General features: G+C 54.4%; 4 protein-coding genes across 4 annotated transcripts; all 4 read right to left on the bottom strand.

The window, feature by feature from the left end:
* Positions 1 to 2: 2 nt before the first annotated feature.
* On the bottom strand, positions 3 to 1,502 carry VTJ04DRAFT_10854 (uncharacterized protein; the record flags this gene model as incomplete). The annotated part of the gene is made up of 3 exons (XM_069358638.1): positions 3 to 788; positions 846 to 1,019; positions 1,074 to 1,502. The coding sequence occupies 3 exons, from the start codon at positions 1,500 to 1,502 to the stop codon at positions 3 to 5; spliced, it is 1,389 nt and encodes a 462-aa protein (XP_069214182.1).
* An 895-nt stretch (positions 1,503 to 2,397) lies between these two features.
* On the bottom strand, positions 2,398 to 4,951 carry VTJ04DRAFT_10853 (uncharacterized protein; the record flags this gene model as incomplete). The annotated part of the gene is made up of 2 exons (XM_069358637.1): positions 2,398 to 4,254; positions 4,319 to 4,951. 2 exons carry the CDS (start codon positions 4,949 to 4,951, stop codon positions 2,398 to 2,400), a joined length of 2,490 nt encoding a protein of 829 aa, XP_069214181.1.
* Positions 4,952 to 7,745: 2,794 nt separating this feature from the next.
* VTJ04DRAFT_10852 (uncharacterized protein) lies at positions 7,746 to 10,098 on the bottom strand (the record flags this gene model as incomplete). Its single annotated transcript, XM_069358636.1, has 2 exons — positions 7,746 to 9,662; positions 9,715 to 10,098. The coding sequence occupies 2 exons, from the start codon at positions 10,096 to 10,098 to the stop codon at positions 7,746 to 7,748; spliced, it is 2,301 nt and encodes a 766-aa protein (XP_069214180.1).
* Positions 10,099 to 10,430: 332 nt separating this feature from the next.
* On the bottom strand, positions 10,431 to 11,647 carry VTJ04DRAFT_10851 (uncharacterized protein; the record flags this gene model as incomplete). Its single annotated transcript, XM_069358635.1, has 3 exons — positions 10,431 to 10,524; positions 10,845 to 11,237; positions 11,331 to 11,647. The coding sequence occupies 3 exons, from the start codon at positions 11,645 to 11,647 to the stop codon at positions 10,431 to 10,433; spliced, it is 804 nt and encodes a 267-aa protein (XP_069214179.1).
* Positions 11,648 to 12,950: the final 1,303 nt, after the last annotated feature.

The following is a 12,950-nucleotide window of genomic DNA, read 5'->3' as shown; positions in this document are numbered from 1 at the left end:
CGTTAGCAAATCGCCGCACTTAGCACGGCAACAATTGACGCCAACATCCCCCACCACACATCATAGCTCTTCGCACTTCCGCTGTCTGTCGGAGCCTGGCCCCCGTCTCCCGTTTCTCCCTTCACTGCCTCCAGCATCTCATTCACCATCTTCTTCAACCCATTCTCCACAAAATCGGGCGACCTCCAGTTCTCCCACTTAGCATCCAACAACCCCCAAGTCTCATCATACTCCTGTATACCTTCGCGCACATAGTAACTCCCCGCAATGACCCAAATGAACCAGCCAACCTTCTGTTTTGGTAAGAACTGAGTAATGCATGTGGCATAGACGTCATTCTTCCAGGTATCGGCGTCCTGCGCGAACCCGAATTCCGTCATAAGAAGTGGATATTGGTGCTCAGGATCTTTTGTCAATGTTGAGAAGCCCCGGCTTGTAAGCTTCTTTTCATACTCAGGGCAAGAGTCAACTTTCTCAGTAATGCTGTATGCATGCATCTCCAGTACCAAGCGGTCGGCAAAGTCTGGCGCAAAGGCAGATCGATCGAATACCGTCGTGCTTGGTGTCAGAGGCTTACCATCGACAATGACATCGAACTGCATCGAGGAATCCATTCCAGACAGCAGGATGAGGGGATCTGGGTTGGCAGAGTGGATGGTATTTGCGCCGAGTTGGGAGTAACTGTACCAGTTTGCCCAGTTGTACTCTTGGGCCAACGTGAGGTTGCTCAGCGGCTGGCGGAGTTCATTCCGGAGAGACATGGCAGCGAGTGCGGGCCAGGATTTTGCCTAGTGGGTGTCAATTGTCTGTGCTGTCCTACATGATTTGGTGGTCGAGGGACTTACGTGCTCCGCCATGAACGTCAGCCCTCTCGTCCAGTTGGAAATTGAGAAGTATGTATCTCCCCACCACGCGTTGCCATCGAATGGGGAGCAACACCATTGCCCTTTCGATCCATGATTATCTAGCAGAATGTAGATCTCTTGCCTGGCTAGTTCGGTAGCAACAGCGTCAAAGACCTTCGATGATTAGCAGGGACGACATTTGCTGACTACGTCCTTGCGACAACCTACCTGGAGCCGCGTTGTCTGGGCTGTAAATTGCGGATTATTCCCCAGAATCTTTCCTAGCACTGTCGTGCCATTTTCCTTCCCCAACGCATTCACAAGCGCAGTTTCAATGGTCACATCTTCCCCGCCGTTGTCGAAAATCTGATCCACCATCTCAATGGCATAGGTTAAGCGCACCGCGTTCAGGCCAAGACTCTTGATCTTGGCCACGACGGACGCGATAGAAACGTGCTGCAGGCCCTCTGGGATCATGACCTCGCCATGGCCTGGCCAGTTGACTCCAACGTACGTGACCATGTCCCCGCTTGAGTCAACAATCCATCGCCCTGATGCTCGGAAAGGAGTGTTCGGCCATGCGGCTGAAAGGTGAGCGGAGGTGGCGAGCCAGGTGAGAAGGGCTGATGAGAGCCCAGTCCGAGCGAGAAAATGCATTTGACACGACGGCTGTGTTGAGTCAGATGCTTGGCAATGAAAAGCAGGGCTCCTAGCCATTCAAGACGGACTGGGCCTGGAAGAAGAAGAGTGGCAAACTGGGCGTCTAAGCGAAGTCTCTTCTTGCTAGGCGCACGCTGTGGAAGTGCGTGGTGAGGGGACAGGTGGGAGCTGTGAGGCACCACCCACGCGTCGGCGTCGCAGAGCTCAGCCACACCAAAGGAACGGATTCATGAAGCGCCACGCATATTAGCGCGGCTATTGCTTGCTGCCAATGGGAGTTTGCAACACCTGCCGAAGGAGACGGGTAGATCCTTTGGTGCAGCACGCTCCCAACGCCCACATGGTCCGACGGCTGAAGATCCTGCAGGACGGTTGCGGAGATAATAATACCAGGAAATGCCCGACATGACATCACTCTCGTGGCTGGTTCCGCTTCCTTACCTGCTGTCAGCTGTCAGGTCTTCTTTGAGATGCAACAAACTTTCACTGTCCTCTAGTTGGCTCGAACAGCCGCTCCAGTGTTCCTAATAAGGATTCAAGCAGAATGGTGGAGAAAGCCTGGAGCAGTATTATTTGTTAATCTTTCCCAAGGAGTTTTCGAATAGGTATTGGCCAAGCGTTCTAGGCTGTCTGTTAAAACAGGGCTACCTGACTTGCTTGCAAACGTTTGGAAGGTTTCTAGCGCATTTCATTTGAAGGAACACCGATCCAGGAAGAATCCAAGCCAGTCACAACAATCATGTAACTCAGGGGCTAAAGGGCACAAAAACAAACAGAATAAGTTGGGTATTCCAATGCCCATGTCGATAGATCTAGCATACAAAATGTTCTCATAAGTCATAATGAAATCAGAAATCCTCCAACTGCGCATAACCCATATCCTTGACATCCACTAGATGTTGGTCTTTCCAAACACATATGTGATCCTTCCAACTTCATTGCCTCCCGTCTCCTGCGACAAGGCGACCGAATACATATCCGACAGAGGGGTCGTCGAGAGGTCCTGATTGTACGCATCATCAGGGAGATTGACCTCGAGCTCAACCCAAGCCTTGCTTCCAGCCGCCAACTCGCCCGAGCCCAGCACTTGCTCGCCATTTTGCGGCTCAATACCGCGGACCACACTCCCATCGACCTGACGCCTGCGCTTATCCGACTTCTTGCAACCCTTGATATCAAGCGGGGTGGCCAAGTCCTGCGGAACGCGCAACCTGACTTTCGATCCAATGGGCAGGTTCGCATGAGCCTTGAGCGTGAACACCCGCGCCGAATCCCAGGCACCGGGGATCAGGATCTTGAACTTGTGCCAGCCCTCCGCCTCGGGGTCGCTTGGGGGGGCGGTGACGGCGTTGAAGTTCCTCCACACGACGTTGTTCCGGCCCTGCACGAATCGTTCGTAGTCGTCGAATCTGTCTGGGATCGGCGGTGCCGCGTCTCCGGGGCTTGCATCCGCAATGGCGACGAAGCAGTAATGCCCCGGCTCCGGCGGGCTGAGGGATGCCGGCCAGGAGAGGCGCGGGGACACGATCAGCGTGTCGTCGTTGGGGACGGGGTCGGGGTAGGAAACAGTGCCAATCAGGTTCCAGGTGTCGGGCGCGACCAGCGTGGATGGAACAGCCCAGTAGATAGAAACAGAGACGTTATTCGCTTCACGGTCACCCCGGTTGGCGAGACGGAAGTAGAGCGAGTGTTCCTCGCCGACCCGGACGTCCTGGGACAGCGCTCCGTTGGTGACGGTTCCGCTAGTTGGCCCAAAGGCAGCGACGGGGTCGGCAACAGGCTGCTGGCGGACGATGATATCGGGAGATCTATGAAGAACCCGCCGGGTGGAAGAGCTAGTCGTCTCCTCCCCTGTATCCTCAACATAATCGCGAAGGTATACATCGGCGGTGTCGTTGACATGGACGTCGGGGAAGAGGTTGTCGAGGATTTTCTGGAGATCAGGTTGCACACTGATCTGGTCTGCGCTGGGGTTGCCGCTGGGGGTTCCATGGGTTGCGTTGGAGAGAATTTCGCGCATCTGAAGTGGGCCGAATTTCGTGCCATGGCGAGCAATGGAAATGCCCTGGACAATAGCGGCCGCACTGACGATGATGGGGGATGCTCCTGAAGTGCCACCAAACCAATCTATGTACATCGTATTGTCGGTACCCGTTTCATTAGTCCACGAGGTGGTAATACCCTGTGCCCACGAGTAGACATCAATACGCGAGCCGTAGTTCGAGCCTATGTAATAGCCATCTCTGTTAAGACCAGAAAACCATCGGCGGTGCGGAACACCCGAGGTTGAACCGCCAACCATGATGGCACCTGAATCCCGGAAATCTGAGCTGGTACGGTTGAATATTGCTCTTCCGTTTCGGTCTCGATAGGCATCAAGGTTGTGGGCTCCGTTTGCACCTGCTTCCACAACGATGATGCCTTGGGATGTGGCGGTCAGGATGGCTTCGAAGGTGGCATCCCGGATTTCCACAGGCCAATTAATTGAGTCATTCACCGGGCTTCTGGTCTGTGCTTCGATGAGAATTATGTCGCCAGGATCAAGGTGGGCAGCGGCGTCGAGAATGGCCTCGGGGGTATTGAACAGCAGGCGAGTTCGCCATTGGGACACAGCAAACCCCTTTGCTCCGGTGATCATGCCGATACCACCGATCTGGTTATCAACCATGAACATCTCACCAAGAACTGCTGTCCCATGGTTGAAGTGCGCGAGGTTGAGTCCTGAAATAAGTTCAATGCCGGCGCCAACCTATTGGTCAAAGTTAGCTATTACAGAGCCTATTGATGACGAATATCAAGTCTCGGTACCGTACCAGATCTTCGTGATCGAAGTTAAAGCCTTGTTCAACATCGACAACCGAAACCCCTGCCCCATCGCCGCCAGGAAAGGTCCATCCATAACGAGCATTGATGCCGTCTGGAGCGGCATTCATGTACGTTTGCCATGTCGATCGGGGATCATCGTTGGGGTTAACCGCAGGAGGTACGGCGGGATAAAGAGCCTCGACACTCTGGACGGTGTCCAATTCATACAGGGCATCGATAAGCTTGGTCATCTCCGGGGGTGGAGGGGACTCGAGATCGCTCGTGTTGAATCCTGGGACCGCAATCTCGTACCAGAGATCGAAGTTGGGCAGAGGCTCATTGCGCCGGTCAAGCCTCCCCGAGCTGGCAGCACGGCGCAGGAACTGGCGGGATTGTGTTGATTGGATCAGAGGGCCCACGGAAATAGTCGGGAGCGAAGCAGAATAAGGCCGAGTTGGAGGGAGGCCAGCAGCTTGTCTGACCAAGTTCGCGAGATAGTTGGAATCAGCTTGCTGCTTCTCATGGCCCTCCTGGGTGAGCTTGACAGCAATCCCGACGTAAAAGGTGTCTTGAGCGGTAACAAGCGAGGCAAAGACCAAGATAAGGCCGCACACGGCGGCATAGAGAGAATGCAGTCTCATGTTGACTCGGCTGTTGTCAAGAGAGACGAGGGATTCTGATGATCCTGATGACCATACTGTGAGACGTATTGGGGAGCCATTGCTCAAATACTCCAGCAGCTGTCCTGTTGAGTGTCATGATTTCTAAGAGGATAATTGAAGCCTCTTCGAGTGTTTGTCGGAGAGAATCCTCAGCCCCAATGCCTTTCGGCGAAACGGCTAATAGTCCAAGCCCACGATCCATTACAAGAGTTGTCTCTGGGTGGCTGAGATGGTAATCCCGTCTTGTTTGCACAAGGTTGGGTTAAAAATACAGCCAGAGGCTTCAAAGCATGTTAGCGGTTGGACACAAGAACTAGCACTGCCGACTTCGGGCGTTGCCCTCCCGGTAGTTTAGTTCGCAGAGACGGGCTCAGCTTGTTTCAAAAGTAAGGCGGCGCTGTCTCATTGGTCGGAATAGGATATCCCTGGTACGGCTGAGGTGCCCAGCACCAGATCATCAAAAGCGACGTTGTGCACACTGCAGTACCTGTTGCAAAACGGATCTGTGGTGACTTAGACTGGGCCGTCGGAGATGTCAAGCATCACATTGTCATGTCGAACAAGGGAACACATCGTATGTGACGAAGACAGACAGCACGAACGTCGGGAGGTTCCATGCGATTCGGACGGCCGTGGCTTTGGACAGAATTAACCCAAATATAGATCACAGGTTTTCACGGGGGGATACCCAACCACTGGGAAACTCATGCCTGACCATCTCACATCACCCATCTCCCAATCATTGTTGGTATGATCGAGAGCGCTATTGTTGATGTTAAAGCACACCATAGCTTTGTGTGTTGTCGACGCAAGTCCTCGGGTCTCGAAACCCATGAGCCCGGTGGTGTCTGTTTCTCATTCGGCCACAACGCACAACCATGAAACACAGACCGACAGCATGATGAGTGGGTTTTGCGTCATTCAAGCCCAAACATGTTGCGTGGACGCTGATCTAGTCCGTGGATAACACTGCATTGCTCTCAGTTACTTTTCTGGTTCAGATTCGTTCCGGGTTTTGTGACGCCAACTCGTCAAGGCACATGGGCACACACATGCAGTGGCATCTTGGTCGGGCCTCAATGAGGTTGCCAACGTGCTTGACCTTTCCATACCTCATGTGGCATGTTTGGAGCCTCCCTGCGGCTGGGCCGCCGCTGGATCACTGGTATGAATCACATGAATGATTTGATAATACTTTTGACTGAGTTAGTACCGGGAAACGGCTCTCGTGGTGAACAGGGCCAAAGACGCAAGGATGGTTGCTGCTAGCGCATATCAGTGACTCAGGCGTCTGCAACGACACTTTATTCCAAATTCAAGGTTGTTGTGGCGCTGGATGACTGCGTGAATGATCGGTGAGAGGCCAATGGGAAACCGGGTGACTCGAAATTGCCGACATACACAATGAGGCCAACACGACCGATTATGTTGAGGGGTTTATCACTTTGTAACATCGCTATAAGATACCTAGGTTAGGGACAGGCATTACTTACCTCTCCGAGGCAAAACAGGACGCTTTCCGGTTTCCCATTTTCCTCTGAGTCCTGGAAGCAGCACATGTCGGTCTCCATTTCCGGTCCCTTTCTCCCATCATATCACGCCCCCTGCCGGCGCCAGCAGGACAGTCGCCTCCCGAATGGACGACTTCTCATCATCTTCTTTAGAAACCAACCCCGCCCCCCCCCCCCTCCCCCCCCCGGGGACGTTTGGAGAAATGGAGAAAGCCCAAATTAGTGCTGGCGACAAAAGCTTAAACGGCAGTATAAGCGGCACTTGGAGCGACTCCGATGTGGAAATCTCAAAGCCGAGAAAATATCATGCGCGTAGTCTGAGAACAGAACTGTATAATCGGTTATGTGTATTGGTGGGAATAAACCGGGGCTGACGTGGCACAGAGTTCCAAGTCAATATAATTAGTGCACTTAATCGACGTGCCATTTACCACTATGTCGGTAGGACGCTCGGCAACGGACCGGAACTCCAAACAGCTGGTATCAGGACCGGATATATACCTAGGTATTATCAGTGCCGACCATGTCTTTTCTCCTTGTTCATGGTTTTCGAGTTGCACCCATAGCGCAGTATCCAATCCACTCTCTTTAACATCATGCCTCCTAACTGTCGGCCCAATTTACTCGGCCTTCTGGCTCTCCTCTTTTCCTCCTATCCCTTCTCCATCACCGCCGCACCCGCGCCGGTCCCAGAACCCCAAAGCTCACCCAAACAATGTAATCCGGAGCCCTGTGCCAATTTGCCCCTCTTCGCGGGGTTTCAGCCATATTGCTACCAAGGGAGGCTGTACTGTACCGTCGCGGGTATGGTCACCGTTCAAGTGGGCCAGTGCGAAGACTGGTGTCAACCTGAGCCGCCCAAGCCCGTCTGCCCGCCGCCGCAGGCACCTCCGGCGGAGGACTGCAAGCCGAAGCCTTGCGCAGACAAGGCCCCGTTTTATGATCAGTGGATGACGTTCTGCGAGCACGGTGTCCTGTATTGCACGGTCGGTCCGGGAATGATTACAGTTATTGCTGGGAGTTGCGAACAATGGTGTCGGCCTCCGCCAACGAAGCCGCCGGGATGTCCGTGATGATTAGGCGTATTACCAGGTGGATGATAGGGTTGAGGATGGGGATCCAGGTGGTATTGGATTACGGAACTTCGATCGGTTGAGACTAAGACGATGGACTCCACAACAATGACAGTGGAATGTTACTGGAATGAACTTCGACGTACTACGTGCATGTATAGGTATGCTCGAAAGCTTTCTACCACAGACTTAAGTCGTGTATCGCCCGATATCACCTCCGCCACCAGGCCATGATCCAGTGAAACCCTCCGAAGTGACAATCTCAGTCCCGTCCGCCAGGCGCAACACGGCGTGGGCATCCTTGCTGCACAGTCCAAACGCCTCTAGACTCAGCGGTGTCTCCTTGACGAAGTGCATATGCCGTTGGCACTGATACTCCCCTGCACAAGGTTGGTACCCAGGCCCGGAGAAGAACGCCCACGAAGCCGAAGCATATGACCGTATGTTCCTCCCACCGTTGAAGTAGTTGGCATACCCCATTCGACATCGCTTGTCCGTCGCCGCGCAATGATCGAACGTCGGATCGCCCCAGCCATCCTCATCCGCCGCCCACGGAGCGGGCAGCAACATGGGGTTGTTATCTCCTTGGTCATAGTTCGTCTCGCTCTGCAGCATCGTCACCACCACGTTCTCCGCCTTGCGAAAGTTCAGCTGGTACAACCACCAATGCTCCGACCCGAGACCGTGGAGCCAAGTCCCCTTGGTCGCCTCAACCAGCGCCCCGCGCCCCGCTGCAATGTTGCTCCCCCCGTCGAAATCCTCCGTGATATGGTCGGCCACCCAGTTCCACACGTTCTCCAGGTACACGCTTGACGTGCGCGCAAAGTGCAGGCCCAAAAACACCGCGCGGCACTGGTTGGTCGGATCCCGGCATGTGTCCGTCAACGCCTTTGCACCACGCGTGCCGCCGACGGTGGTGAGCGTGTTCCAAACGGCCACGTCCCCGGCCTGGTTCCCAGCCATGTGGAATTGCATGAGAATGGCGCCAGGGAGAACGTCTCCGACGGTGATGCGCATATCGCTGATGTGAGCGACACCCACGTCCCCTGGGCTGCCGACTTGCACCACGGGCCTTGGGTTGCGCGGGTCTTTGAAGAAGTCACCCTGCGCGACGATGGTTGACCATGCCTCGCCCACGATGCGGCTGCCGGGAGGGACGTGGATGGTTGAGCCGACGCGGTATTTGCCGAATGGGAAGTAGGCGATCTTGTTGAGTTGGGCGGCGAGTTGGAGGATGGCGTTGATGACTTCTGCCTCATCGCCTGTGCCGTCGCCTCGGACCGAGCGGCCGCCGTTTTGGGCTGGGTCTTTGACATTCAGGAAGTCGGAGATGGGGTTGTTGGCATAGTTTGGTGCAGGGATCGTGAGATATTTGTGAGCAGTGGACACGAGGGCGCTTGGCCGAGCCAGGGAGGATAACACCGGTCCGTAGATGGGGTTGGCGCCGACTGTGTTGCCGTAGGTGAGCTGTGGTATGTGAGGCTGAGCGGGGAAGACAAAGTTACCGGGACCTTGGGCGATGTCTCCGGTGCTATTCTCGCGGCGGAGGTTTTCGATGTGGTAATTTGGCCAGGTGGTGGTGCGCAGAAACACGCCGGAGTTCTTCGAACTCGCGTCGACCACGCCGATGAACGGGTACCCTCCCGTGTTGAGCACACAGGTTCCGACGTTTTCGAATGTTGGATTGACCAAGTTGACGGTACTGCCGCCGTCAATGAGGAAGCCCACCTTGTTGTTGTAGAAGTGGACACTCTTGAACACGGCTTGCTGGTGGCCATTGAACCAGATTCCGTTCTGGCCGCCTTCGATGCGAACATCTGACACGGCCAAGGTCGAACCTCGATTCATGCGGATCCCTGAGTGTCCAGTGCCGCTACTTCCTGCGGGTGGCATGCGAATAACCACGTTCTGTAAGTGGGAACCCTGCGCCACGCTCCAGCCAAGTGCCACGAACGGCGCATCGCCCGGAATATTGGTTGTGTCGAAGATGACGTTCTTGATGGCGACGGTGAATGATAGCTCCCCTCGATTGTTGGTGGTTGGATCACCTCCTGAGAAAAGAACACCATTACGAGGCATCCCTGGCGCGGCTTTGAGAACAGGAGGCTAACGATGGTGAGATAGCTGTGCAGGGGATCCAGAGACACTTGACACTTACGTTCGTGGCATCCCCCATGAGCACCGTGTCAGTGTTCATGTGAATTGTCTCGGTAATTGTGTACTCGCCAGGCGGTAGATACACCACCCTTGGCTGTGAAGCAAACCACATGCCGTGGCGACGTGCCCCGTTGGTGCCGTTCAAGATGGCCGCCTGGATAGCCGCTCCGTCGCCAGCCGAAACGGCACGGAACACCTCGTACGCTTCATCGCCGTCAAGGTCGGGTGCATACCCCCTGATTCCAGGAGTCCTGTGATCAATGTTGGCATACCAGAAGTTAGAAGCTGTTTGTCGTGTGTCGAGATGAGCCGGGCTGGGAAAGGCCACAGCCGTGAGCAATGTGGATGCTAGCAACACTGCCTTTAACAACATGTTGGAGGCCATCAGGGCGGGATAATCGTCGTGGACTCTGGAGCTCCTCACCTCGCAACCCGTAGTGAGGAATGAGCCAGGAGTTATATCATCCGGGTGACGGCAACTCTCCCTCCTGACAGCCCGGGGTCGGAACACCTCCGCCCAGGCTTTGGTAGAGTGCTATGCATGGAGTACGGTTTTCCCTACATGAAGGTGTTGAAGCTGCCGATCAAAAACGTAACCCAACTTTCCTAGCTCGGTCTTTCCCGTGACATAGGGCACCTTGATCGGCGTCAAACACCCCTTTACGTGGCATCGCCCAATCCAGCATACGAACCACCCAATGATATGTACACCACGCTCTAGGCATCAGAATTTCCAAAGTCCGACATCCCCTGGCGCAGGAACATTCGTTTAACACCTGCAGGATGCTTGGCCTTTGTGGTTGCTGTGTTGCTGAGTCATCGAGTAACTTCAGATGTCCCAAAGCTAAGTAGGTTGCGTTGAAATGGCAGACACGCATAACCTCTGAGATAGACCAGGAGAGAATGGTAAAGCATGAATCGATTCAGCTATCTCTAATACTTCAAGAATAGGAACGATGCCCTCCAGGGGCCCGTGACGAAAGAAAACGGGTACAGGCAAAGCCCTCCTTGAGTCGGCCACGATGATATCCTCAGGAGAGCTTTGTCCACTGTCTTCCTAAGACCCTCAGTCCATTGCCTCAACGCACCTCAGCTCAGCACCCTGAGGTCTGCACCGCCTGCACAACGCACGCCGTTCCCGATGGGCCCGTTCCAATCTTAGTCGGCTCCTTTCCGCTATTGTTCCCCTCAAAGATATCGCACGTCCGCCCCTTGAGCAAGCACGAGTTCTTGATCGTCGTCGAGTCACCAAAGTTGGCATTCACGCCCGCAACCACCGAGAGGGAGTCGATGGCCCGGATGTTCTCGAAGATGGACTTGCGCGCGACCTGTGTCTTGCAGTTGCCGCAGGAGCGGTAGATCTTGCCGTTCTTGGAGGACAGGAAGTTCTTGACCGAGACGGTGCCGCCGCCGTTGTGCTGGAAGACCTTGTCGGCTGCGTTGCGGGCGCCGCCGCCATTGACGTACGACGTGCCCGAGGATTGGAGGAAGGTTGCGGCATCTTCGCAGACGTCGGTCCACCATCTATTGGAAACAATTGGTTAGGCCCAGTATACTCACGCATGCGAATCAGGGGAGAGAGCTTCATGTTCTAAGATTCTGTTGAGAGAAACTTACACGTTATTCAGAGTGCACGACCCCTTGCAATAGATACCCTCACCAGCCCCGGGCCCAACAATCACGTTGCTCAAAGTAGCACCGTTCTCGAGGACGAACAGGGCATCCTTCTCGCCGCCCTCGGTTTGCTCTTTGCAGGTCGACGGGCTGCGGTCCCACTGGAGCATTTGGCCATCAAAGCTAGCTCCAGCAGCAATTGTGCGCGCGGCGGAAATACCAGTCGTGCTGGTGGCCGTGGGGAACTTGGTTTGGAGGTTCGTGTTGGTTTGCGCCGTCACAAGGCCGGCAGTGACGATGAGGGTCAGGATAGAATGCATGGTGGTATATGGAGGCGGGTACTGGCAAGGGTGATCACAAGAGTGTTGCTGAAGCGGAGGAGAGGACTGGTAGCTCGAGGAATTGAATGAGTAAATGCGGTTGAGTGCCAGGCCGTGATCATCAAAGAGTCCAACGTCTTGCCCTTATATCATCGTCCAATCTAGCTCATGTCTCTCCTTGATGACACACATCGCTTTCATTGACCTTGCGACTACGATCACGCTCAAACCGGAGCTGCGACTCAAAGGGGAATTGCAACACGCCGCAATAGACTCAAGGGGGGACTTGTGGAAACCAAGATTCTTTGACTTCAGTGTCAACAAGCTGTTTCTCCGCCAATCACCTCAGTATCGGTCACGGACGATGCTGTCTCACGAAGCTTTCACGCCGCAAGGGGAAATTGGATCCGACGACAAACATTTCTCAACGTCATGTGCGGATCGCGGTAGTCAGGGCCATCCCCTCTGCAATGTCGTTCCACGGACTCGGGTCTACTGTGGGATCCCGCACTCCACCTGACATGACATGGGCATCCGTTCGATGCGATAGTCCAAGGATGATGTCGTGGCTTTGTTTCAGATTGTTGAACGATTGGCGCGGCTACCGACGCGTATGCTCCAAGGTTAGTCCACGAATGAACTAACTAGACCATCGGCATTGACATCCATGTCGACGGCCACCATGTTGGGTGTCATTATGGCGATCAGAGGCAGTTATGGCAGACTGCAAATAATACCAGCGTCGTCGTCTTGGTGATAGAGTTTGTATATGCGAAGTACGTGAGCGGTCTTTCGTCACAAAGGTTTGGAAAAGACGGATGTGCGATACCGTCCATGTTCCATCCTGCGAGCGCCATGGATCTGTCGGGAGCATGTACATACTTGTCGAGATGGAGAATCAACAAGGCTTTGATACCAAGCAAACATGGCTGTGCTGGCTGAGACTGTGTCATGCATCTCATGCCATGAGAAAGTCCGGACGCCCCTGGAGGACAGACGATGCCTGCAGAATCATGTAGTCTGCTACACCATACAAAGGCTGGCTGCGGCAGTTGCGTATAGTCGGTGTACATTTGGAGTCTGTTTCCAGACGGCCGGACCGACTATCTCCTCCTCCATCTCTCTGTTCCCTGAACCGTTTCTCGATGCTCGAAATTCAATAGCGGTCCTTCATTTCTTTTCAGCATTATTCGAATTCCCAACAAGGACATGTGGTGCGCAAGAATATGGAGTTCAGACTCAACGTCACGCATCACCAACCCAAACAAAGTTGAACGCCCGCAGCTGTCTCCGGGGGTTTCTC

This window comes from Mycothermus thermophilus (assembly GCF_041956435.1).
Source record: "Mycothermus thermophilus strain CBS 625.91 unplaced genomic scaffold VTJ04scaffold_8, whole genome shotgun sequence".
In the NCBI taxonomy this organism is placed as follows: Eukaryota; Fungi; Ascomycota; class Sordariomycetes; order Sordariales; family Chaetomiaceae; genus Mycothermus; species Mycothermus thermophilus.
This window is presented reverse-complemented; position numbering and strand designations above follow the sequence as displayed.